The sequence below is a fragment of the Odontesthes bonariensis genome, chromosome 1 (genome assembly GCF_027942865.1).
Source record: "Odontesthes bonariensis isolate fOdoBon6 chromosome 1, fOdoBon6.hap1, whole genome shotgun sequence".
NCBI lineage: Eukaryota > Metazoa > Chordata > Actinopteri > Atheriniformes > Atherinopsidae > Odontesthes > Odontesthes bonariensis.
The window spans coordinates 37,206,533-37,229,754 of NC_134506.1; the positions used below are offsets into that span (position 1 = coordinate 37,206,533).

The 23,222-nt window shown below is 40.2% G+C and overlaps 1 protein-coding gene across 1 annotated transcript; it reads left to right on the forward strand.

Moving 5' to 3' along the window:
- The first annotated feature begins 291 nt into the window (after positions 1–291).
- Positions 292–22,910, forward strand: LOC142380458 (CD151 antigen-like). The gene is made up of 8 exons (XM_075466338.1): positions 292–501; positions 4,550–4,634; positions 8,072–8,263; positions 15,032–15,106; positions 17,970–18,074; positions 21,219–21,377; positions 21,523–21,609; positions 21,703–22,910. Exons 2-8 carry the CDS (start codon positions 4,551–4,553, stop codon positions 21,760–21,762), a joined length of 762 nt encoding a protein of 253 aa, XP_075322453.1. The 5' UTR covers positions 292–501; position 4,550; the 3' UTR covers positions 21,763–22,910.
- Positions 22,911–23,222: the final 312 nt, after the last annotated feature.

A 23,222-nucleotide genomic window follows, 5' to 3' on the forward strand; every position in this document is an offset into this window, starting at 1 on the left:
TATCTGCCTTTCTATCTCGAAATATTAAGGTTAACATTGTGTTTTCGTTCCTTTGCTTCCCCTGGCTGCCATCAAAATGTCTCGTCTTTATGCCTGTAGGTTTTATTTTTATTAGGATTTTTTTGCCTGTTTTATTAGTTTTACCCAATTTTTTTTTTTTTTGCCCATCTGTCTGTTTTCATAACCTTACTTTTTATAAAAAACATAAATACACGTTAACTTGCCCCCTTTTCTCTCAGTAGCTGCTTGAATTCCACTGAAGCCAAAGCATCGCCCCGGGACATGAAAACCAGGGAACATGCAAGGTGGCCCGGGGTGGAGTCAACCGCAGCTCCAGCCTCCGTTTATGAGCTCAGCGTTTTGATATTCTGCCTTCTGTCCTCACTCGCTCTTCAGGGAAGCTTTTGCCAAAGGAGAGTGGAATGAAAACAGGCGACATATAGGAATATTTTTTCACACTTTTCACCTCTGTACGTCAGTAGAAGACAGAAGAAACGGCAGGTGAGTGAAAACAGGAAGTGCTCGGTGTCTTGTACTAGCTGAAACTGCTGTGTCGCAGTGCTTAGACAATGTGCCGCAATCATCTTCAGCGAAGCGGTCAAAACGTTTCCCAGCTTAATGTCAGCTGGGACTTCAGCCCAGTGTCGAAATAGGTTTTCATCAGGTTTTAAAAAGTGGGTCGTGCTGATTAAAAACGGGCCGTTCTGATGCGGTCACAGCGGAGGCTTTGTTGTAACTTCAGCGCTAGCTTCCACCGGAACCGTTGGTGCGCGTAACGGCTGAAAAGCAAACGTACAAAACAGTTTTTTTTAACAGGGTGTTTTCATGTTAGTGAAAAAACTAAATGGGCTTATTCATCTGTAAGGAAATAAACGAGGATTTAATGTACTTATCAAGAGGTCAAACCTTTTACTGTAACTACAAGAAGACTTTTTTTTCCCACATTAGCCTATGTTTGGACACAGATTTCCTAGGAAAACCTAAGTTTTCCGTTCGATGATACACTGGTTTTATATCAGGTTTTATATAAAATATGTCTTAACTAAATGATGTAATCATTTACGATGTGAATAAAACAGCATTCACATTTATATTTTAATTACCACCAAATATGTGGGCTGGAATGACACATTTCTCACCCATCTCTGTTAAGCATCGCTTGGAAATAATACCAATCGTCTATTATCGAACCGAAAGATGCCAAATACTGCACCTCTAATAGAAATGTTCATGTGCTCATGATGGGATTTAAAGTCTTGATTTAAGACATGCAATAATATAGATTAAGTATGACACTCAAAACAAAACGATAGTTCAGATAATACAGATATACCTGCCATGTATACACAGTTTTAGTCTCATTAAAATTAAACTTTACTTTTTTGTCATGTTCAAACACAAGTTACATTAATCAAAACACAAGATGATGCCCACACTAGCAACACAAACTTAAGGCACAATATCTCTATAATCTTGTTGACTTGGCTTTTATTTATTATTGATAACTTTGCAGGTTATTTTTGTTCAACAAGAAGATGATAAAACTTCCATTTCAGCTTTCCCTCCAAACCCGGGCTCATATCTTTAGATGTTTTGTCCAACAATATGATCAGTTTACAGTTGAAGGAGAACAATAAGTTTAGCAGATGACCACATCTCCAAAACCACAACCAGATAGTTTTGAAATTTTTCATTTTAAAATGACAGAAATCAAGATTTCTATAGTTCAGCACATTGGTTGACCAAGCTTAGCTGCTCGAAACAGTGCAGTCTTTGTGCATTAAAAAAAACAAACATTCAAACTTGTTTAAATTATTTAATCACAAGCCCCTTTCACACTGCGACCCGCTACCTTAGCGGGTCCAAATTGCACCTTCGACCCGCGTCGAGCAATGTGAACGCTTGGCGTGTTAGGTGACCCGTGTCGCCTGAAGCCGAGTTCAGGGGGCGTTGCCTAGTGGCAGAGCGTCACACAAAACACATAAAACGCTGGGCGTGTACAATGACGTAGGCACAAGCCATGCGCCGGAGGTAGGGTTAAATACACCTTGAGGACTCGTTTTTGCAATTGTATATGCAGTTCATGGAGATGTTATTGTAAGGGGTGTGGATGGGTACAACGTGGGATGCCGCCGAAGAACATGCGGAGAATACAAGAGCACTATAGTCCCCGAAATGTGGCGGTAAATAACGTGTTCTGCTCGCGGACCTCCTTGTCTCCCCAGTTGGCCATATTAAAAAATGTCTCAAACTTGATGTAGGCTAAAACAGAGTAAAACTTGTCCTCACCTGTCGCTGTTGTTCTGAATCAGCTGTCCATTCTGTCTTTTAAACTCTTCACGTCACGCCACGCCCACGTCCGACCCGCGTCGATTGCGTTCACACCAAACTCGGCTCGGCAAAAAGACTAGGGTCCGACACGGGTCGAAAGGCGAGTCGAGTTGACGCGGCAGCCCGGGTCGGCAGTGTGAACGCAACAGCGGACACGCTAAATTCGCGGATTAAACGCGGGTTATTCAGCAGTGTGAAAGGGGCTACTGTAATCTAGTGGGATAGAAAACACCACTATGAGCCTACCAAAGGCAGTTTTCAGAGTATATCAGATAGATGACATATATTAACTATCTTTGTCAGGAAACAGTCTTGCTTAATATATCCCTGATAAAATTAATCCCATCCTTAAGAAAAAAACTAATTATAAGAGGATCCATTATTGTGGAAATCAGTTATTCTCCAATGGTAAACTCTCTGGACAGAAGCAACTTTTCTACTGCTTTTCAGTTTAAAAAGCAAGCTGGTAAACATTTAAAAAAAGAAAACTGCCTTTCTTGACTCAGCACTGTCCTGTCCAGCTCCTACAGGAAAAGACAGAGTTGGCAATTACCCCATGTTTGAATTTAATTAACAGGAGCACATAAAGAGGCCCCACCTAAACAGATGGCCAGCAGACATACACTCATGCCATGCCCACACCCAAACTGAATAGCAGTGAGTATGTGGGGGTAGGGAAGGAGACCCAAGAGTTGGGATGAGAGAAGGAGTGTCGGAAGGAGGCAGTCAGAGGAATGCATGTATGGACTTGACTGGCAAGTTATCCAAGAAAGTGGTTGGCTTTGGGGGGAAAAAAAGGATGTTTGAATCGGAGTTAACACGAAGGCAAAAAAAAAACGTTATATGATGGGATCCATAAATCTTAAAAACATCAAACTTGAGACTCATGATTGTGGCGAGACTATGGTTGAATTTTGAAGAAGCAGGCGATTAAGATTTCTAGCCTTTGGCCGAGTCTTAGCTCTTACTCAGTGCTTAGTCATGGATCTTTGCATACACATGTAATAACTCAGCTCGCTGACTCTGTCTACACTGCTGATCTTAGGCTCACACCCCAACACACACAGTTCACTGTAGCTCTGTAACGACTCATTTGTTAAAAGCCTCACAAGAGCTCATTTTTACACTGTTTCTTTATTGTCCTTTGCTAACTACTTCTGTATAATTCAGAGAGCTGCAACGGCTGGTTCATTAGTTGATTAAATTAAAGTGCATGTATTTCTTTTAACTATTTTAATGTTTTTTTGGTATTTTTTTTATAAGCAATCATTTTAAATATGCTCAGGTTTCAGATTTGAAGGGTTTTTCCTGCTTTTCTATGTAACATGCTATGTTTATTGGATAAATAAAACTAACTGCAGATTGATTGTTAATACTCGGTCTCCGCTTTCAGCCTTTATAGTCAGCATAAAGATAGAATAAACTAACAGAGCTAGGGCTCTTATGTCTCTTCCACATTTTTACATTTCCTTTTAAAAACAGAAGTGTCAGAGATGGTCCGGTCTGCTTATTTATGCTAAATACTTATTTATACTTATAAAATACTTAGTTATAACACATTGCTCTTAAATGCTAAGTGCTTTGATTGCCTCTAAACTCATGCACTGATATAATAGTTTGTTGCAAGCATCCTTAACTTTTTTTGGTATCAACTGAATTTTTTTTTTTTACTGTTGCACAATGTATTAAGACGGTGGCAAATCCCTGTTTTAATTTTCTAATCCTTGTGACCACTGCAGCCTGCACTGCATCCTACCCTCATGACTCCAACTCAGCCATTCGTGCCTGTTTCAAAAAGCTACTTTTTCTTTTGGTAAAAGTTTAATCGGTAGTATGAGTCAAGGTGGAGATTGATTGTAAGAAAGACCGATATGTTTCACAATGCTAACCCCACCCGGAGAGTACTGGCACTCTTAAAAGTTTTGCCTTGTCCCTGCCGGGAAAAGGTTTCCACACAGTCCTTGAGGACAGTTCCTGTGGTCAAAACACAGTTATGTTGGTATTAGTATCAAAGAAATGTCTGTGTGCTGTACAAGTTTCTGAAAGGTATCATACTTGTCACGTTTGTCTTCACCCGCACATTTCTATTGTTTATGGGGAAGTTTGAAGCTGTGGTCCTTGATCTCAGGTGTAAGTAGATTATATTCAATCTCCTATAAACTAAAAATGTTTCTACCAAATCGTGATAAAATAACTGACCATCATCTGTCTTTTTCAGCATGGGAGTTCACGAGGAGAAAAGGGAAACGTGTGGGACAGTCTGCCTGAAATACCTCCTGTTTACTTTCAACTTTCTCTTCTGGGTAAGTTTTTAATTCAGTCGGCTTGGAGCTTAAATTGAAGATTTAATTGTTTCAAGGTTTTTCTTCTGGCAAATGTGCGGTTTGGTCAGGCTCTCAGAATTGTAGGTGTGGTGTGAAACAGCTTTTAATGCAACTCGGGTCTTTTGTATCTTGACTTGGCCGTTTTATTCATTGGTTTTGATGATATATCGAATCTTCTGTTATCTGGAATTGCAGCGAGGTTAGAGAGAAGTCAGATGGGACAAGAAATTACATTAGTTACTCAGTTACAGTAAAACAATATCACAGTTTGGCTGCAGTTAGGGACATTTACCACCATTTAAGTTTACTGTCAAATTTTTATGATTTGACCATGTTTGCCTTGTTCCCATATCTCAACAGTCACAGTACAAAAGTGTGCCCCAAATTACAATAAACTGAATTTTATCTGTGAACAGGTTCAAGGAAGAAGCATGGTTTTATTTTAGATCTGGTCAAGTTAAATTTAGATGTTTTGGCTCTTTATTTTAGACTACTTTGATGTGTGTGTGTTTGGAGCTGCTGCTCAAATCCAAACAAATGGAAACAAATGTATTTAATAGAGGTCTTCAGGAGAAGCATTCTCAACTCCTTATGAAACTGAGAACGGTATATTTCAAGGTTCAACAAGCCAAACCCATATTTCCTGTCACAACAAGGATGGCAATATGCGTGCACACAGTATGCCCTTGTATTGACATGAATCTTTTTGCATGGCATAAATTGGAAAAAAACATCCTTCTTAACACATTAACAAAGCCTTATTATTTGTGGTAATATTAGCCCTCTGCTTTCCCTCTCCACTGAATAACATCTAAGTTTTCTGCTTAAAAAGAGGATAAAAAGGACGCATTCAAACCTAATTCCTCCCAAAACATTCCAGTGTCAGTGTTGTGCTGAATATAACTGATGTATTTAAGTGTAAAAGAAGAGTCGGACACAAGTGTAACACCCTCACAGTTGGCAAAAGAAATCTGTCCGTCTGATTCTCTCTCATTCTCAGCGTGAAATCACACTTAAACCTCTTCACATATGTGACAATCATCCGTCTGTAAAAGAATTGGATCTTTCTCACATTGGTGGGAAAACATCACGGAGCCTCCTCGGTGCCAAACGTCAGAGTGAATATTTCAGACCAAATCATACAGTTTGTTGCATTGCAGACCTAAAGGCTGATTCATACTCGGCACAAACGCGCAACTGTTCTGGCTCGAGAACCATTAATGACGTCATCGAAAGCGCCAGCCCCTTCACAGTTCCTTCAGCTCATAAGCGCAGTTTGCGCCGAGAATGCGTCACATTTGCAGTTCTCTCCAGACCAGCGAGCATCACTGTTGAGGAAACAAGCTGAAAAGCACACGAAGAAAGCATACACAATGCCACCTGTGGTGTCACGTCAGCAGAGGCTGGCACATCTGATGCGGAATGAATTTGCTGTTTCCGGTTGAGCGCGCGCGAAGTCAGAAAAAAAAAGTTGTGTGCGCGACCTTGCGCCGCGCGAGGATTTTCTAGCTTACGACGGGGGGCGTGGCGGAATTTTGGGACACGTGACCGTTTGCGCCATTTGCGACCAGCTAGTATGAGCGAGGTTGCGCCGAGTATGAATCAGCCTTTACACACTGTGAACATAAACCCTGCAGCCATTAAAGGTCAGGAAGATGTCTCTGACTGAACATTGAGTTTAAAAACGACTAAAGGCAAGAAACACCTGGTTTTAAAATGGTTTTCAATATGGATATTGTAGAAGCAGTGGTATCTTGATCTGAAACTGCAATAAATGTTAGAATTATCCATTCATTTATGAACCAGAGGGTGCTGGAGTCTATTCCAGCTACCATTGGGTGACAGGCATTCTGATAACCTGAACCAGTAGCCAGTCAATTATCAATATATACAGCTGTGCAAAAGGACACAATTTTCTTTATTCAATGATTTCATGTAGGCAAAAGTGATTGTGTTGAGTTGCTGTGTGCTGAATGCTCTGACACAATAAACATCACACTCAGATGCTGCAGTTCTTACCACTTTAAGCCACTAGATGTCGCCAAAGTTCGAGATTTTTCTTTGCATGACTTGAACTAGTTTTTGGACAGGATTCACAAATTACTGTGGCTCATTGAGCTTAAACGGCACAGTTACAGCAGCCTTTTCATTCAGCCCATGCAGTTAGTACTACAATCAGATTCTGCTGCATCTCTTTATTTGGAGCCATAACTTTTTAATGTGCTGTGTCAAATTATGATTATTATGTCTCTTGAATCTATCTGTTACTAAGAAAAGCTGAACACCACATAAAAGGGACGTGCTTGAATGGTTTGCTGATGTTCATTTCAGTGGTCATCAGAAGTTTAGAAAATAACTTTGGGGAAAGCAGAAGCATGCAGGCCTCTTTAAGTCAGTAGACAGCTGTGTAGTTTGTGTGTGTGGTGGTAAATTAGTGTGTCGACTGCTATTATCATGTTCTTATGTGAGCTGAGAATTGCTGCAGCTGTTGAGTACTTTGTAAAACACATTTTGTAATCCACTAAGAATCCTACCACAGGCAGTTTTTCTGTGTTTTACTGCCTCACCGTCTCTGGGCACGTTGCAGTCTCAGTCAGTTATCAATCTAATGATCATCTTCTCTTATTAATTAGATTTAAACTCAGTAGGTGCTTTTCCATGATGACAGAGATCTGCTGACTCATGTTATGCTGATGTGATCGTCCTTATTTTCTCTTTAGCAATGACAGTTATGTGTTCGATTTTATTTATTTATTTTTTTTATGCAGGTTTGTGATAAATGTTCATTATTCCTCAGACTTTGACGCATAAAGATGCTTATTAGATCAAATAAAATTGATAAGGCTACAACTTATAATTATTTATCTGTTAAACATGACAAATATTTTCTTCATTAGTCTATAAAATGTTTTGATAACGGAGGAAGAAATGTCATTCACATTTTTCAGAGCCTGTGTTGGGATGTCCAAAAGCCAAAGATGTTCAGTTAAATCTCACGTTTGATGAAGAGAAGCAGCCTTTTTCATCACTAAGTCTGCGAATCACGATGCTAATGTTTAACTGTCAGTCAACTCATTAGCTAATCGAATGAGCTGCAGCAAAGTTTAGGTATTTTAACCTGTCGCAGTAGGTCTGACAGCCCCAGGATAACTGACCCGAGTCCCTCCAATCGGCTCTTCAGTTATGCTGTTGCAGGACTGGATCTTGAGTGGCGGCAGTAGGTGTTATTTATCAGTTCTCATTCAGCCACCGACAGACTTTCATTTCAGGCCCCTCCTTTGGCACTTTGAAGCTCATGGTTAATTATTCAAACTCTCTTTGTCACCTTCATGTTGTGTCTCCTCTGTACTGCGCTGTGTTCTTTCCAGCCCGGCCACCAGCCCAAACCGGACCCTTATCAAATGTCTTTCTCCCAGCTGGCAGGGGGTGTTGTGATGGCGGTGGGTGTTTGGACCTTGATGGAGAAGAGCGACTACATCAGCCTTCTCTCCTCTAAGACCTACGCTGTCTCCGCCTACATACTAGTCCTGGCTGGAGCCATCGTCATGGTAACAGGCGTGCTGGGCTGCTGTGCCACTTTCAAGGAGCAGAGAAGCCTACTGCGAGTGGTAAGAGATCACATCAAGGTAGAAAGATAAAAGAGGCTGCTCACAGCAATGGGTGAGACAGAAGTCGCTTGTACAAAAGGAATTTAATGCATACACACACACACACACACACACACACACACACACACACACACACAGATGTATGTATATATATATATACATACACACACTTGTGTTTTCTGAAACCTTTTTGTCATCAGTCACATTTCAACTCTTGGCTCTTAATAAATAATAAAGTTTAGAAAAGGGAGGGAGGCCCGAATTATTGTTGTTTTACCTGACAGGAATTGTGGCTGAAAATCAGCCGGTTAATTTGCTGCCGCTGAAATCATTTTCATGCTCTGCTCTGATTAAAAACTGTGGCTATACTTACATGTACGATGATGAAAGGTAGGTCTCCTGCAGTCCCCAGCATCGCAGCGTCAGACTTACTTCAGTCTGTAACCGGATTCTGCACATGTCACCTGTTAGAAGGACGCAGGTCCACGTCAACAGCACAGGCGAGCTGTAACAGTAGCTGGACGTCATCTGAGTGTCATAACATTTTTTGGAAACAGTTCGGTTAACTTGTAGACTCTGTGATCATTATTTTTATGAACACTTTTTTTTCCGGCACTAGTGGCCTTTATTTGACAGTAACTGGACAGGAAGGTGGGCAAAGAGAGGGGGGTGCGAATGAGATGCAGCAAACAGCCTTAAGCCAGGACTCAAACCAGCTGTGAAGAAGCCCTCCAGCCTCTGTTGATCCACATGGCAGCCTGAGTCTGCGGTTATTCTTGGCATGTGGAAGGATTTTTTGTTTTTCAACAGGAGTTGAGCAAGAAAACTAAATGTAGAACACTGAAAACAACAAGCAAGACCAGGGACTCTGTAAGGACACTGTGGGGCCTTATATAAGAGCCAAGCCAAAGTGTCATCCACTTTAGACAAAAAAGCAAAAGCTCAAGTAGAGAATTTGTTCATATTTGACTTGGTATGCACTCTGTGCAAAGATATAGGACAGGCTTTTCCAACAGAAACACCTGTGTGGCACTAAAACATTTTTCCTCCACACATCTTAACATGGTCACTTCCAGTTTGCACCTCTGTGAAACTCAAATGTTTGTGTCGTAGAAGCTTTGTATCACTTGAATTTCTGTTTTGCTTTAGTGGAACACATGAGAATCAAATGAGAAACTAAGTGTTTGTTAACTATTAGTAAACGAGTACCTCACTCCATATGGAATTTGTTTTAGCAGCTAATATTTGTTAATAACTACTTAATAATTGCTAAAGGAAGACTAAATGATGGATAATAGGTTGATCATGTTGACCAGCCATTCCTATTAAACCTAAATGAATCAATGAACTGCAGCATTACTGTTTTTATAATAATGAATAAATAATACTGTGTAGTTTAAGAGGGTACTGTCGCTAATGAAAAGGAAATCGCGTAGAAATAACTGGGTGAACAGTTTAGTAAGCCGGAACCACCCAGTTTGATGCTCCACTTTAGTTGAAAAAAAGGTTAATTAATCCTGACATAAAGATAGATTATTTATTCATTGCTCAGTATTGAGAGACATTACTTTTGGATAATGTTTACAACCTGTTAGTTATTAACTAATCATCGGCCATTTTTTAGGATTCAGATTGGGAGCGAGTCAATTTAAGAGTTAGATTTGTTTTTGTCTTGTTCCTCAGTAACTTTTCAACACTTTCTGGCTCATCGTAAAGTTTTATATCTTTTTATTATCGAACTGCATTTATTGTTTCACGCTCGACTGAATTTTATCTGTTGGAGGCAACAGACTTATGTCTAACTTTATTCCTGTGTAATGGATTTGTGTACGATAAATTAAAAAAACAAAAACAAACATTGTTGATTTACAGCTCAGTGTTCACGGCTTTGTGTTGTGCACCACCTCTTCTCCTCTGTGTTGAGACGTTTTCAAACGCTCAGTGCATTCTGAAGAGTTGTGAATTAGGGTGATGAATCACTGTGAAAGAATGCACTTGTCAGCAAGGAGAGATGCTATCGAAAATGTTAAAGGAAGGGGATCTAAGGGGGGTGGGATAATTGTGTGCTTTGATTTGTTTTTCATTATGTAATGAGTCTCTGCTACCTGCTGAGATTACACTAGAGTTGCAGTGATTGGCATCACCTTACTGCAACCTTCTAACAACAAAAAAGCTGGTCCCACCACAGCGTCACGGCACAAATTTACTGCCGTAAGCCTTAATTTAACCTACTGCATTTGCCTTTCAATTAAAGGGAAGGCCTTGTCAGATTTTCAGGGAGGTTACTGCAGATGTCCGCAATGAGAGAGGTCAGAAGAACAAAGAGATAAAGAGGAAAACTGTCTGATGGGAAGTGAGGTGTGGTGTGTGTCTGCAAACACACACCTCCATTAAATATGCTTTTTTTTTTTTATTCTGGTAGAAAAGCAACAGAACAGAAAAATGACTCGGGGAGAAGAGGGAGAAACGTTTCCTTGCAGGTGACAGAGCCAAATAGGAAGCAGTCCTTAAGGAGGCTGGAGTTCATGCACTTTGTCTTCACGCAGCAGAAGCCATTCCCTGACTTTCTCTCTTATATCACTGTTTCCCCAAGCTCAATGTGGCTTCTTCTGCTGTTTATTTTTGTCAACCTTTCTGCCCTAAACCAAGAAATTCTCAATTTAGAATTTAAAGAACAGAAGCCCAAATGTTTTTTGTCATTTTCTTTTGATACATTTTTCCAGCTGTAATGTGGGAAGGTGGGTAAACATAGCCTTAATAAATTCACAAAGAGACACACACCACTGTGTGTATCATGTGTATACTGCACGGCAACTGATTACCGCTTTCACTGCAGTGAAGGCTGCATGAAACCCGATGAAGCTTTCATGACTTGGTTATGATCATTGCTCCTGATGCCCAGGCATTTATTGAGTCACAGAGGCTCTTAGGACAGTCTCTAACCTTCAGTTGGAGCTAGAAGAAAAGTGGTAGCTGTAAAGTTCGACATGGACATATTGAATAGTGTGGTTTAAAAGCTTGACAAGTTTTGTCTTGTTTTGTGTGTGTCTGTTTTTTTTATGTACACGAAGAGGGGAGATTACAGCTATAAATCACAGAGAAGGAATGAACTTGTCAGGTAGTTTTGGGATCACTAGCGACGGCCAGAGATGAAGTACATGATGTGTTTGTGTGTGCCACACTGATTTTATGTTGTGCATCAAAAGCAGCAGATATATGGAATGACGTCTTGTCCTTTAAATCTTTCGTGTATTAGCATTTTCAAGTTGTTGGGGTGTCCTCGTCCAAAATCTTTTATTTATGAATGTCATATTCCATAACACTGCCGCTGACATCTCCCATTTTTATTCAAGGTAGAAGATAGTTCAATGCCTGAGTGATCATCATGAATAATTTCCACTATTTTGGACTTGTTTTGACATATTTGCAGTCTTTTAGGACACATGGATAAGCCCCTATCTAAATCTCAGCCATAATGCTGAGCTTTTGTTCTTGGGATCAAAGATCAAATGTAGAGGTTAAACACCAATAGATTGGTAACTAAATTATATCAAATGGACCGTTACAAAAGCAGTAACAAACATGCCAAACACTTTTCATTCAAGCTGCTCCTATGTGAGAATATCAGGTATTAATTACTTGCTGTCGCTGTAAAACAGAGCAACTATCTTGGAGATGTCACATGGAGGAAATAGCAACAAAATTATGGACATTTTGCACATGCGATGGCTATTATCTAAGGAAGTAAAAGCGTATCAATGAAACTAGCAATGTATATCCTTATGTAAAAAGGAACTCTGTTAATGTCTCAGGAAATCAATACTTGTACCCCAGCAGAACAACTGCAGTGCATTTAAGAAGTCTGATTATTCCACTTCTTTTTATTAGCTTGGTGAAATGACAGCTAGGTGAGCTCTGTGTGCTGCTAAAAGGTTGCAGGTTGAGTTCCTTGAAAAAAAAAAAAAAAAAAATGCTTTTTCAACTTTTCCATCTGATAAAAGTCCCCTTTTAATGTGACCTCACTCCCTCTTGCTCAATAATTGTAGAAGCAACCGTACACTTATAGTTATAGTTTAGCAGTCTTATTTTTACCTGCATACAAATCTATATGTTTGTTTGTATGTATGTATGTATGTATGTATGTATGTATATATTTGCGCTAATCAAAATGAATCTGAGTTTACCATGAGATGTTAGTTCTCTGCAAAGAATATGTGTACTTCAGCCAGGCAGCCCACACACCGTGGAGTCTAACGCCAGTGCAGTACTTTGAAAAAGGTTTTATGCAATGCATCTGAACCTGCTGACAGTCCTTACGGCTGGAATTACTTTGTGCGCTAAGGTTGCCCCGGAGAAGAACGCCAGCTCGGATGTAAAGCGAGCGTCCATGAGAGAAAATGTGCCTGAGATCATGAGGAATTCTCTGGAGTCGCTGCAGTCAGTGATTCAGCAGAGTCTCAACCAGCGACAACAGGTTCTCTGTTGCACTCTGTTCATCGCTCTTCATGTGGGATCAGTCTGCAGAGGCTGTGGAGGAAAGAGTAGACGGAGTCACACGGTATGATTATGGCAAAAATTCCACCTCTGTTGTCTTTATTTTCAACAGCTGCAATCGGCTTTATTAGTAGTGATAATTCCTTATTTGGGAATATGTTGTGAAAAATGTTTGATTGATCAAAACTCTCTCCAGGAATGTAATATTGTTAAAATCTATACATGACAAAAAGCTGCAAAAGGTGGTAGTTAGGGATGACCCAATTAAGATATTTTGCCCTCGATACAGAGTCCCTAAAGTCCAAGTCATCTAAGACTGTCTCAGACTGAAATGTGCATTTTCCTACAGAAAATACTTTGCAAAATACAAACCATAGCTACATTAAAGTTACGGAGACTCAAAAGCTCTGAAAAGCAGTTAGAAAATATTTGTTCATGCTGTTCCTTAATATATTTTTACCATGTTGATAGCATAAAACATCTTGCCATGTAAGTCCTTTGTACTTGGATTATCACTCAGGAGGAAGTGGGGGCGCTGCTGATCTATTTCCGTGCATTGTTTGCTTTTCACACTGTCTGAGATTTTAAGAAACTTCCGGACATGCGGCCTTGCACGCTTTTAGTTAAATGAGGAATCGACCCAGTGCCCAGTGAGGCTTAGGAATGCCATTGGGAAAACACTAGAACTCTTAATACAGTAACTCCAGTTGTGGTTACATCAGATGGAAGAACTTGTAGGTGATGGTGAAGTTTGTTTTGTGTAGCTAGAATATTGCCAGAAGGGCATGTTGTGTAAAGTGGGTATGATCCACAGCGGAGAAAATAATAAATAAGAATAATTTTTGCCGTGTCGCTGTATCCAGGAAACTTTTATTCTCCTCAAAGTCTTCCAGTGTTTTGTCCACGGCACCGACGTTGGTTTGAAATCAACACTTATAAATAAATTACCCTTTTTAGCTGTGAACTGTAAGCCAGCTTCAGTGTTGTTCTTCAACTGAGCCAAAGCCCAAACCAGATGAGATAAGTCACTGTATTCAGCCAAGTCTTTAAACTGATCGAATCGGTTGTATCAAATTCATTTCTGACCATATTGTCTTTCAAAATACTCCAATTGCAGATCTTACAAGTGGCTGTTGGACTGCTCTCCATTTAAAAGTATTTCCACACAGCATCCATGTCAGCAGCTGTATTAACTAAAACTCTCTTCTTTTCCATTTTGGACCCACACACAGCTCTAAAATTCAAGTTGGAGTCTGCTCAGCATTCTGGCTCAGAGCTCCTCAGAGATCTAATCAGTTCAAGTCATCAAATCAAAGACTGCTTCAACAGGCTGAATTTCTCCCTGTGATAGCCGCAGGCGAGAGGATGGTCTGACTCTGATAACATCTCCTCTTGTCTTTAATTCTGGAGAGGGACGGTCTGCTCTCAGCTTGGCATGAAAAACAGACCGTCCCTCCCACTCCCATCAGCCTCGTCATGAATCAGATGCAGACGATAAACTGAACAGCGAATTTCTCTAAAAGCAGAGTGACATGGTGCAGTGACTCACTTTTTTGTAGTAACAGGCTGTAATTCGTACAGTATGACCCTTATTTACTTAACTTTTGGTTTCATCATCTGCTGCGAAGCTTTTTTTTGTGTCAGGGAAGTTATTATACGCTACTATTACAGGGTTGTTCAGGACACGTACAATGTGATGTACTTAAAAAGAATGTTTTTTTTTTCATAGTTTTCACGCTCTCATATGTATCATATTTGAATTCTTGTAATGTTTAACTGTCCTGTCACATGCTAACCTTTACATTTGCATATTTACCATCGATACAAACTGCATAGTCTTGAGCATACTTCATAATATACTGTCTTTGTTGCAGGTAAACAAAAAAATCTACATCCTTAAAGCAGCTACTTGTATGCTTGTTGATTGGAGTACTTCAGCCCAGAAGGAATTTTTATAAGTAGGAATGTAGATGAAAGACTTTGTCCTCCCACCAGAAAGCTACTAGTTTTCAATGAGTGGACCAGAATTTCCAATATTTGTATTTCTAATTAACAGCTGACTTGAATGCTACGTGCCTTATACACTGTAATTGTTTCCGTTTGGATCCAAACTGTTAGCAGTAGCAGTGCTGCAGTTCAAGCATAGCACATAGTTTTCTACAAGAGAAAGAAAAGCACTTTTCAGGCAGTGTCAGACACAGCCGATGAGGTGCCACATCTGATTCTGAATCCCCCTCACATTACAGTGCACTAACTGTATCTTCTTCTCCTCAGTACTTTGTCCTGCTGCTATGTATCTTCTTGTTGGAGATCTTGGCCGGCGTCCTGGCTTATATCTACTACCAGCAGGTAATCCTTCCATCTATTCTGGGATTCGTATGTTCAGTTGTACTTATGAAGTGGTCAAGGAGTGGGTGACGTATATCGAAAGACCAGGAATTGATTCCAGATGACAGAAAAATGAATTTAGAAACAGACACAGAGGTTAGGACTTTTAGGTAGTCTTAACTGATTACAAAAGTCAGGAAATCTAACTTATAGCAGTGGGTGGACCTAAGTCTACTATATTACTGAAAGTCCTCTTCTACTATTAAAACATGATGTTAAGGTGTGTAGCAGCTTTATTGTATCCTACGGCATGATCGATTGAGCATGTTGGACAAGTGTTTTGTGATTTTTAGTCCGAACACGTAGTCAAAAGTGTTGTAACAGAACGTACACATTTGTTTTAGTTCCCACATGGCTATAATTTGAAACCACGACAAAACCAGCGTGATGAATGAGACCGCTGCGAGGAAACACAAGACAGCCCATTAAAAATCCAAATATCTGACTACCCGCATTACTTGTGGTACATTTAGTTCAAATGGAATGAAAAATGCCTCAAGTGGTCCATGCAACAAGGCTGAGTGCTTTGTCATTGTCATTTAAAAGCATTTGTTGTGATTTTGAACTAAAATGCACTCAAACTGAGCTTTTTTTTTGTATATCAGTGGCAAGCTTATGTCTAAAGATAGTAAAAACAATGTTTGGCACTGCTACATTTACTCTGAATCCACACAAAACGGAGTACACTGGTAACGGGAGCAATTGAGGAGTTTTCTATTTATGTGACATTAACATGACATTACTCTGCATCAGCATCATTCCCTCATGGCTAAAGCTTAGGGGATTGGAGCATTTTTCAGTCGTGAGGTGTACTGCTGTCAGTATAACTGCCTCATTCATTGATATTACACAACTCATGAGCAGCCACAGAGGTCCACAGCTCTGTCTCACTTCCTTAAGCTCTGCCCCCTTTACTCCCCTCAAAATATTCACGCTTCCTCTTCGTTTATTAGTATTATTATTATTCACGCCGCTCTCTGGTAACAAGTCATGACAGCTACATTTGCGTTTTAGTTCAAGATGCAAGAATCTGCTGCCAACTCACTTACAGAAATCACATCAAGGTTTTACTAGACTAGCATGCTTTTGCATAAATGCATAGATCCACATGAATACTCATCACAGGGAAAGCAAAGCACAGGGCTGATTCAAACAGCTTTATCCACCAACACAAAATGTACTCTGCATTGTCAGACTGCCTTGTAAACATGCCTGTATTTAGCTACAGAAATGAAGCAATCTGTTTCATATTTCTCATGAGAATTCTTCTCATTCTGTTGCCTGAAATATACTTTCAATGGATTTCTCACATGCTGCTCATACTCTGTTGATGATTAACTTTTCTTCTTCATTTAGTTGGTTCTTAGTTTTGTTTTTGTTTTTTTTCAGTATTGCACTGATTATTTATTTTATTTATTTTTGGCATTGCCACCAAAATAAAACCTCAGATTTTGTACCTATGATAATTTATATTGATCCTAAGTTGATGCTTTATACATGATCATGCTCCTTTGTTATCAGCACATACAGTCACGCACACAAGATGTAAATATACACATTCTGAAATAAAATAATTACTTTTGATTTAAACAAGTACTTTCAAATTTCAAATCTGCATTACAGATCTTGTAAATATGGTCTTTATTTGCTGTATTATCTATATTTCTGTGACCTGAGACAATAAGTTTGTTTCATATGTGAGATTACTTGACAAGTGGCTCTTGATAGTTCAATGCTACAGATTTAATGGCTCTTCTCTTGGTACTTAAGCGTGTATGGTCGTTAGCCTTGTTTGTCCCTTTTTGGCCCTGTGATGATTTGGCGACCTGTCCAGGGTAAACGTCTCTGCTTAGATTTAATGGCTAATTTAATATATCTGATGGGCATCTGTCCAAACCGAAGGACTTCTGCTATTTAACGTGAGGAATTTGAATCATTTTAATTAGACTCCCAATTTTAGTGCAGATACTTTGCTACTATTCATGATATATTGCTCATGCTGGTCTTTGTTTCCTATCCCTACATTTTTTTTTTTTAATTTTATGCACTCATATAAAAACGCAGCAAGCTCAGTTTTCCTATCAATATTCCACAGAAAACATTCTCATGTTTATTAAACTCAAATGTAAACAAAGGACACTAAAATGTACCTGGAAGCACATGTTTCATGTGTGCGACTTTGCAGATGAGTAAGACTGATGTCTGATCCTCACCTGCACACAGACTTTAATTCCTCTACTTGTATGTGGCGACTGCACTGCCATGATCCCGTTCACCATCACACCCGCTGTTTCTAGCGTTTCCCCCGTCACTGCCGCAGTGTTTCCCAGACTGTCAACAGGTAAAATGTTAAGCCGAGCACCTCCACCCTCCCTTATCTCCTTCCTTTGTCTTCGCCTCTCGTCCCTCATCTCTCTCTGTCCCCCATTCCTCTCTTCATCATTCATTCCCTTGATATCTCCTTCACGCTTTGATTTACAGCGGTTCCCCAGCTGGCTTGTTGCCATAGAAACTGAGCCCCCCAGACCTCCTGCTCCTCCGTTAAGCTGCCACCGGTCGAGAGAACAAAAAAAAAACAAAAAAACACAGACTTCCTCTGCGTTTGCCCTGGCGTCATCTGCTTCACTGTTTGAACTGCCGTCCATGACATGTATCATCAAGAGAGAGCTTTTGTCCTCTGTGCTATAAATGTGCTATCTTTAGCTAAGTCAACAACTGCAGCTTATTCGTCACTTATGGCCATGCCCAGTGATTGCCTGATAGTTTAGTGGTGATTGTAGTGGGCTGCTGCTGCATTTATGTGTGTTTGTGTGTGTGTGAACAGTTGAATGAGGAGCTGAAGCAGAACCTGAGGGAGACTCTGATTAAGAAGTATGGACAAGCCGGGCATGAGCATATCACCGAGGCTGTGGACAAACTGCAGCAGGAGGTAAGTGGATGGATGATTGAATCGATATATAGATGGATGAGCTGGAAAGATATGTAGCACAACTACATATTTCACATGATCAAAGTTGGCCTCATTATAGTTCGTCCTGTCATGGTATTTCTTAAAATCAGAAAAAGATGTATGTATTTAGGGAGCTGTTGGCCTCCACACCGTCATGTTAAAAATCAACCTGAGCTTTTAAACACAAGTCACATGGATCTGCAGGTGGTTTGTTGATTGGACAGCTTTTTTTTTTTTTTTTTCCAATCAGATTAGAGATTTTGATGATGGGAGCGAGTCGAAACAAATCCGATTCTAGTCCCTCTGACTTCAGCTTAGCATGATGAACTTGTCCACACCCGTCTATTCTTAAACCAGTTGACAGCAGGAATGGATAAATCTGAGAAGCAGATGAGACTGCTGTTGGTTTTTCAGGCCTTTGATGTCCGCATGGATTATTTTATTTTATTTTCTTCCATAAATTTTACTTTGTACCATTTTCCAACATTTTTTGGCACATGGTGCTTTTGCCCCGTTATAGAAATGATTAATTATTTTTTTTAAATACAATGGGAATGGTGCCACTCATAAGAAAATACACCCACCGACCACAACTTTAAAACTACCAAGGGAGTACATTGATCATCTTGTTACAATGCAGGGATCTGCTGGAAAAGTTTGGGTTTGTGTGGATGCTAATCTGTGAGGTCACTCTCATCTCAACATTGCTGTAGACCAGTCACACTCCAACCAGCAAGATCAGATTGAGAAGCATGTCAAAAAGCCACGGCGTTGAAGCAGCCTCCAAAAACCAATGATCCTAATCTGATTGAGCTTTTATGTGTAGCTTTTTATCCATCTCGGCGCCACTCAGCGACCTAGCATCCACGGCATGGATGCTATGGGCAGTGCAGGTCGCTGGAGACTATAAGAGGTCTTGTGTCCATGCTCTGAGGAGTTTTGGTAGCACAAGGGTCATTTAAGGTTCAGAAGGTAAGATTTTGAAATCAGTATGAAGTCTAACAGGGAGATTGAGTAGTGAGGCAAGCACAGGGGTGATGTGTTAATGCCTTTTTTCTCCCACTAATTAACTGGAGATGATATCCCCGATGGATACCTGAATACAGTGAATTACAGTAGTCAAGGCGAGAATAAAAAATAAATTACCTGATTTTATTAATTCATTTATTTTTTATTTATTTAAGCTGGGGAAAAAAACAAGACTGAACAATATGTTTGATCTGAGCATCAAAACTGGGGTTAGAACCAGATATTACTCCTAGATTCTTAGCAGCCTTAAGGGAATTTTGGGTCGGCATATATCAATAGCATATGTCTCTGCTAAATATTGTTCACTCTCCCCTGAGAGGAAAAGTATGTGCTGCAACCCACCATAAAGCTCAAAACATTGAAATAATGTTACAAATGATCCATTGGGTCTACCTCTTCCATATAACACAACACAAAAGCCTGCAGCAAGGATGCCAACGCCAGCCTTGATTAGTTTCTAATATTATTCAAGATGCCACAGCTTTTACAGTCACTCTATTGTTTGGTTTCTGTTCAGTTTTGAGATGAAGTGCAGGTATTCCAACATTTTTTTCTTTTGGGCTGCATAACCCCGTCCATGTGCGGCATCATTCACGGTGGCATCTTGAGGATGCAGACGTATAAACATTTATGCGCTTGTGTCTTTCACAGTGGCAACACTAAAGCAACAAACTGCTACAGAACCCACAATTCTGTGGGTCGATATTGATTTTTAAACACTGTCCTGCTCCATTAGGTCAAACTACATCACTTATAAGTTCATTCAAATGAGCACTGTGCTGCATCCACACACATCTACGCATCAAGATACATTTCATCAGCTGATGTAGGTTTGTTTTCTCCTGCTGATGACAGTTGTTGTCATCTTCTCTGGGAATAGGTTGGACAGGCACTCCTGGAGGCATCTGTTATAAGTCCTGATAGAAGCTAACAGGAAGTTGTCAACATTATGCATCTGAATGAATCACGACATCCAAAACTGAGATGAGCCAACGAGATTTTAGACTGAGCATAAAATCCTCCTTTTTACTATCAGGTTTGGTTGCTGTGACAGAGGAAATTGTCAAGTTTGGTTCTGATTTTGTGCTCATCACTGAAGGCTCATTTAATTTTTCTAATTTCAGCTTCCTCGTCTCCTCACTCCTCTGTCCTTCTGCTTGTGACTTGTAAATTCGTAAATACTTGACTTGTAAACTTGTAAATACCTTCACAGCCAAATATTCTAAAGTCCTAAAATACACCCAGAGTAGATGGGACCGAGGAGAATTGTTGCGGGAGCAAATAGCAAGGAGACAGCACTGCGTCCTTAGCTGAAGATTTTTGGGTACCTGCAACATCTAAAGAGGACGTCCATTGTTAACCGTTCACCTTGAATTCATGAACAGATTTAATACTCATATGGGAGAAATAATTAATGTATTAAGCTACAGCTAAACAACCGTTGGATGATGTTTAAAATGACTGAAGCAAGAATTCTCTTAAATGCCTTTCACCGCGCCTCATATCGGTCCTCGACTCCTCCGCTCGCATCTCTGGTGGGAGGGCTGATGGAGCAGCCAACAACCGTGGAACTGCATATTACAATGAAAAGCTAACTGTCGGTGAATTAACGAGAGATCTGGAGACGCACACTACTCTGAAGGAAGACATTAGTTTTTTCTTGTTGTTTTTTTTGCCATTTGTATATTCAGCTTCTGTGATCATTTTACATAAACCCGTTGTCTTGAACTTATGTATGTGATAGTTGTATCATACTGAGCCCTACACCAAAGCTTTGCCTGTTCATATTAAACTCCAGGATAATTTGCACAACCCAAGAAATGGTACTTGGCCGAGCTAAACGAGCTGGCTGCCTTCATGTTCGCCGAACAGATGCCAGAGTCGTGTTGATCTGAATCAGCTGTAAAAAGGCAAAACGGCCTATTTCCTGAAACGTTCACCTATTCTTTCCCTAAGTTGCACTGTGATTTGCTTTTGTGAGGCGCCGTACTTATTTATTTCATCCGTCCATGTAAAACAGAATGTTTCATTTCTTTTTATACTTTTCTTTGATATTTGATACCAACACATGTTTTCCTGCAACTCGTCCATCAGTTCAAGTGCTGTGGGAGCAACAGTTCATCGGACTGGGCGGAGAGCATCTGGATTCGCTCCACCGATTCAGATCACAGGACGGTACCTGACAGCTGCTGTAAGACGCTCACTGATTTGTGCGGTTTAAGGGACCACCCCTCCAACATCTACAAGGTGGAGGTGAGAGCCTGATGGGAGCATTTGCTACGTCTCCGTATGTATGCGAGTGCTGCACAACTGTATACATATCAGTCTGCAGCGAGACTCCGGCAGCGCTCCCACGTCAGCTGATGCAACATGAAGACAATCTCTGTTTTTCCTGTAGGGTGGCTGCATCTCTAAGCTGGAAAAATACATCCTGGACCATTTGAAGATTATTGGAGCGGTGGGTGTCGGGATCGCTTGCGTACAGGTGAGCACAGAACTCTTCTGCGATGTGCTGTACGTAAAGAAATTAAATAAAACGTAATAACTTGTGTTTTCCTCCTCTCCGTCCAAACCCCAGATCATTGGAATGGTGTTTACATGCTGCCTGTATCAAAAATTAAAGATAGAGCCGTATTAAGTGAAGCGAAAGAAGAAAAGTGTGTGGGTTAGGAGGTAACTTCATCACCATGTGCCATACTCAAAAAGCCCATACGTTCCTTTTCCCTGCACATTTAATAAGAATAATTTGGCAAGATATCTAATTGCACATTTGATGATCTCATTTAGGGAAGAAAAGTGTGGAAAAACGCAAGAATTTGGCAGCCTCCGCGCCATCTTTAAGATCACAGAGTGGCGAGAAAAAGCCTCTTAAAGGGGGACTGATGGGAATTTTACTAATTGTGTAAAATTTGCGAGACCTCAAGACTAAAACACTGGAGTTTCCTTATCACTCTGATTCCCACGATGTAGTTTCGATATACGTCGACCGGAATTTACACCGATGAGTGGCGTGAAGATCAGTAGAGTAAAGCTGGCACTTTGTGGAGTGGTAATCCTGATCACAGCAGCTTCTCTTATCAGCAGCACGAGCTTTAATAAGCTCATCTCTGGAGCACTCTTCAACAGCATTTTGTATCCACGTATAAGCAGTCAGTCATACATTTTAAGTTTTTATTTAATAGTGGCCTTTTTTTAACATTTTATATTTTGTAAACGATCATTTTCTGGGACACCCGAGGTGCTTTCTTAAGGGGTAGTATTTTTGCCTTAATTGCCCAGTGTGTCTGCATAGTGACATCATGTTTTTAATCAACTCTGCCAGTTTAATCACCTGATCGTAGCCATATACTGCCAGCATCTGGACACTGTTTTACTGCTCTGACGAGGCTGACTCTAATGAAGGGATTTTATGGTTATGCTCATGACGCATACAAGCAACGCCAATAATATCGCTCATAAGAAAGTGCCTCATGTTTTTTTTTTTTTTATACATTTATGCCAAAGTCATAGATTGTAAGATTGTACCTACTGTATCTCCTCCAGCCTTATTCACCATCTACTGTACCGACGTTCTCTTTTAAGAATGTTTTCTTGAGTTATGATTTTGTTCGGTTTTCTTGACCTTGAATATAATAATGTATTAAACACACACCTACTGTAGTGGGAAATTATATTTCCACACTTTTACTAATCATCTTTTCCTGTGTGCCTAAAGGAAAGCACTAAATCTGCTGTATTTCTGTCTTTGTGATGATATTTTAGTTGAATAAACATAGATCCACATCACTCATCGCTTCTGCTGTGTTTGTTCTCTCAGCAAAAGCCAGGTGGCAGTTAGAATACCAAAGGATGGCCAAATATTGATTAACTTTAAAGTTTAGTACAGTACAGACTCCTTCACATCGTAGTTATCAGGCCATGTCATCCCAAAAACTGCCAAAAAAACCTAATTGATGAATAAAGACAAAAGCATGTGACTGTAACAAGTGACCCTTACACAATTGGCACCAGCTTACAGGTGCATTAGTGTATTAACCAAAAGGCAATTCCATAATGTTTACAGCATTGTGTTGTGGTGACGTGGAGGTGGGATGTGAG

Excerpts from the sequence above, each read along its gene's own strand:
- LOC142380458 (XM_075466338.1), top strand. The coding sequence starts at position 4,551 with ATGGGAGTTCACGAGGAGAAAAGGGAAACGTGTGGGACAGTCTGCCTG. Across the intron at positions 15,107-17,969 it reads CTTATATCTACTACCAGCAG|TTGAATGAGGAGCTGAAGCA; the intron begins GTAATCCTTCCA and ends GTGTGTGAACAG. Across the intron at positions 18,075-21,218 it reads TGGACAAACTGCAGCAGGAG|TTCAAGTGCTGTGGGAGCAA; the intron begins GTAAGTGGATGG and ends CTCGTCCATCAG.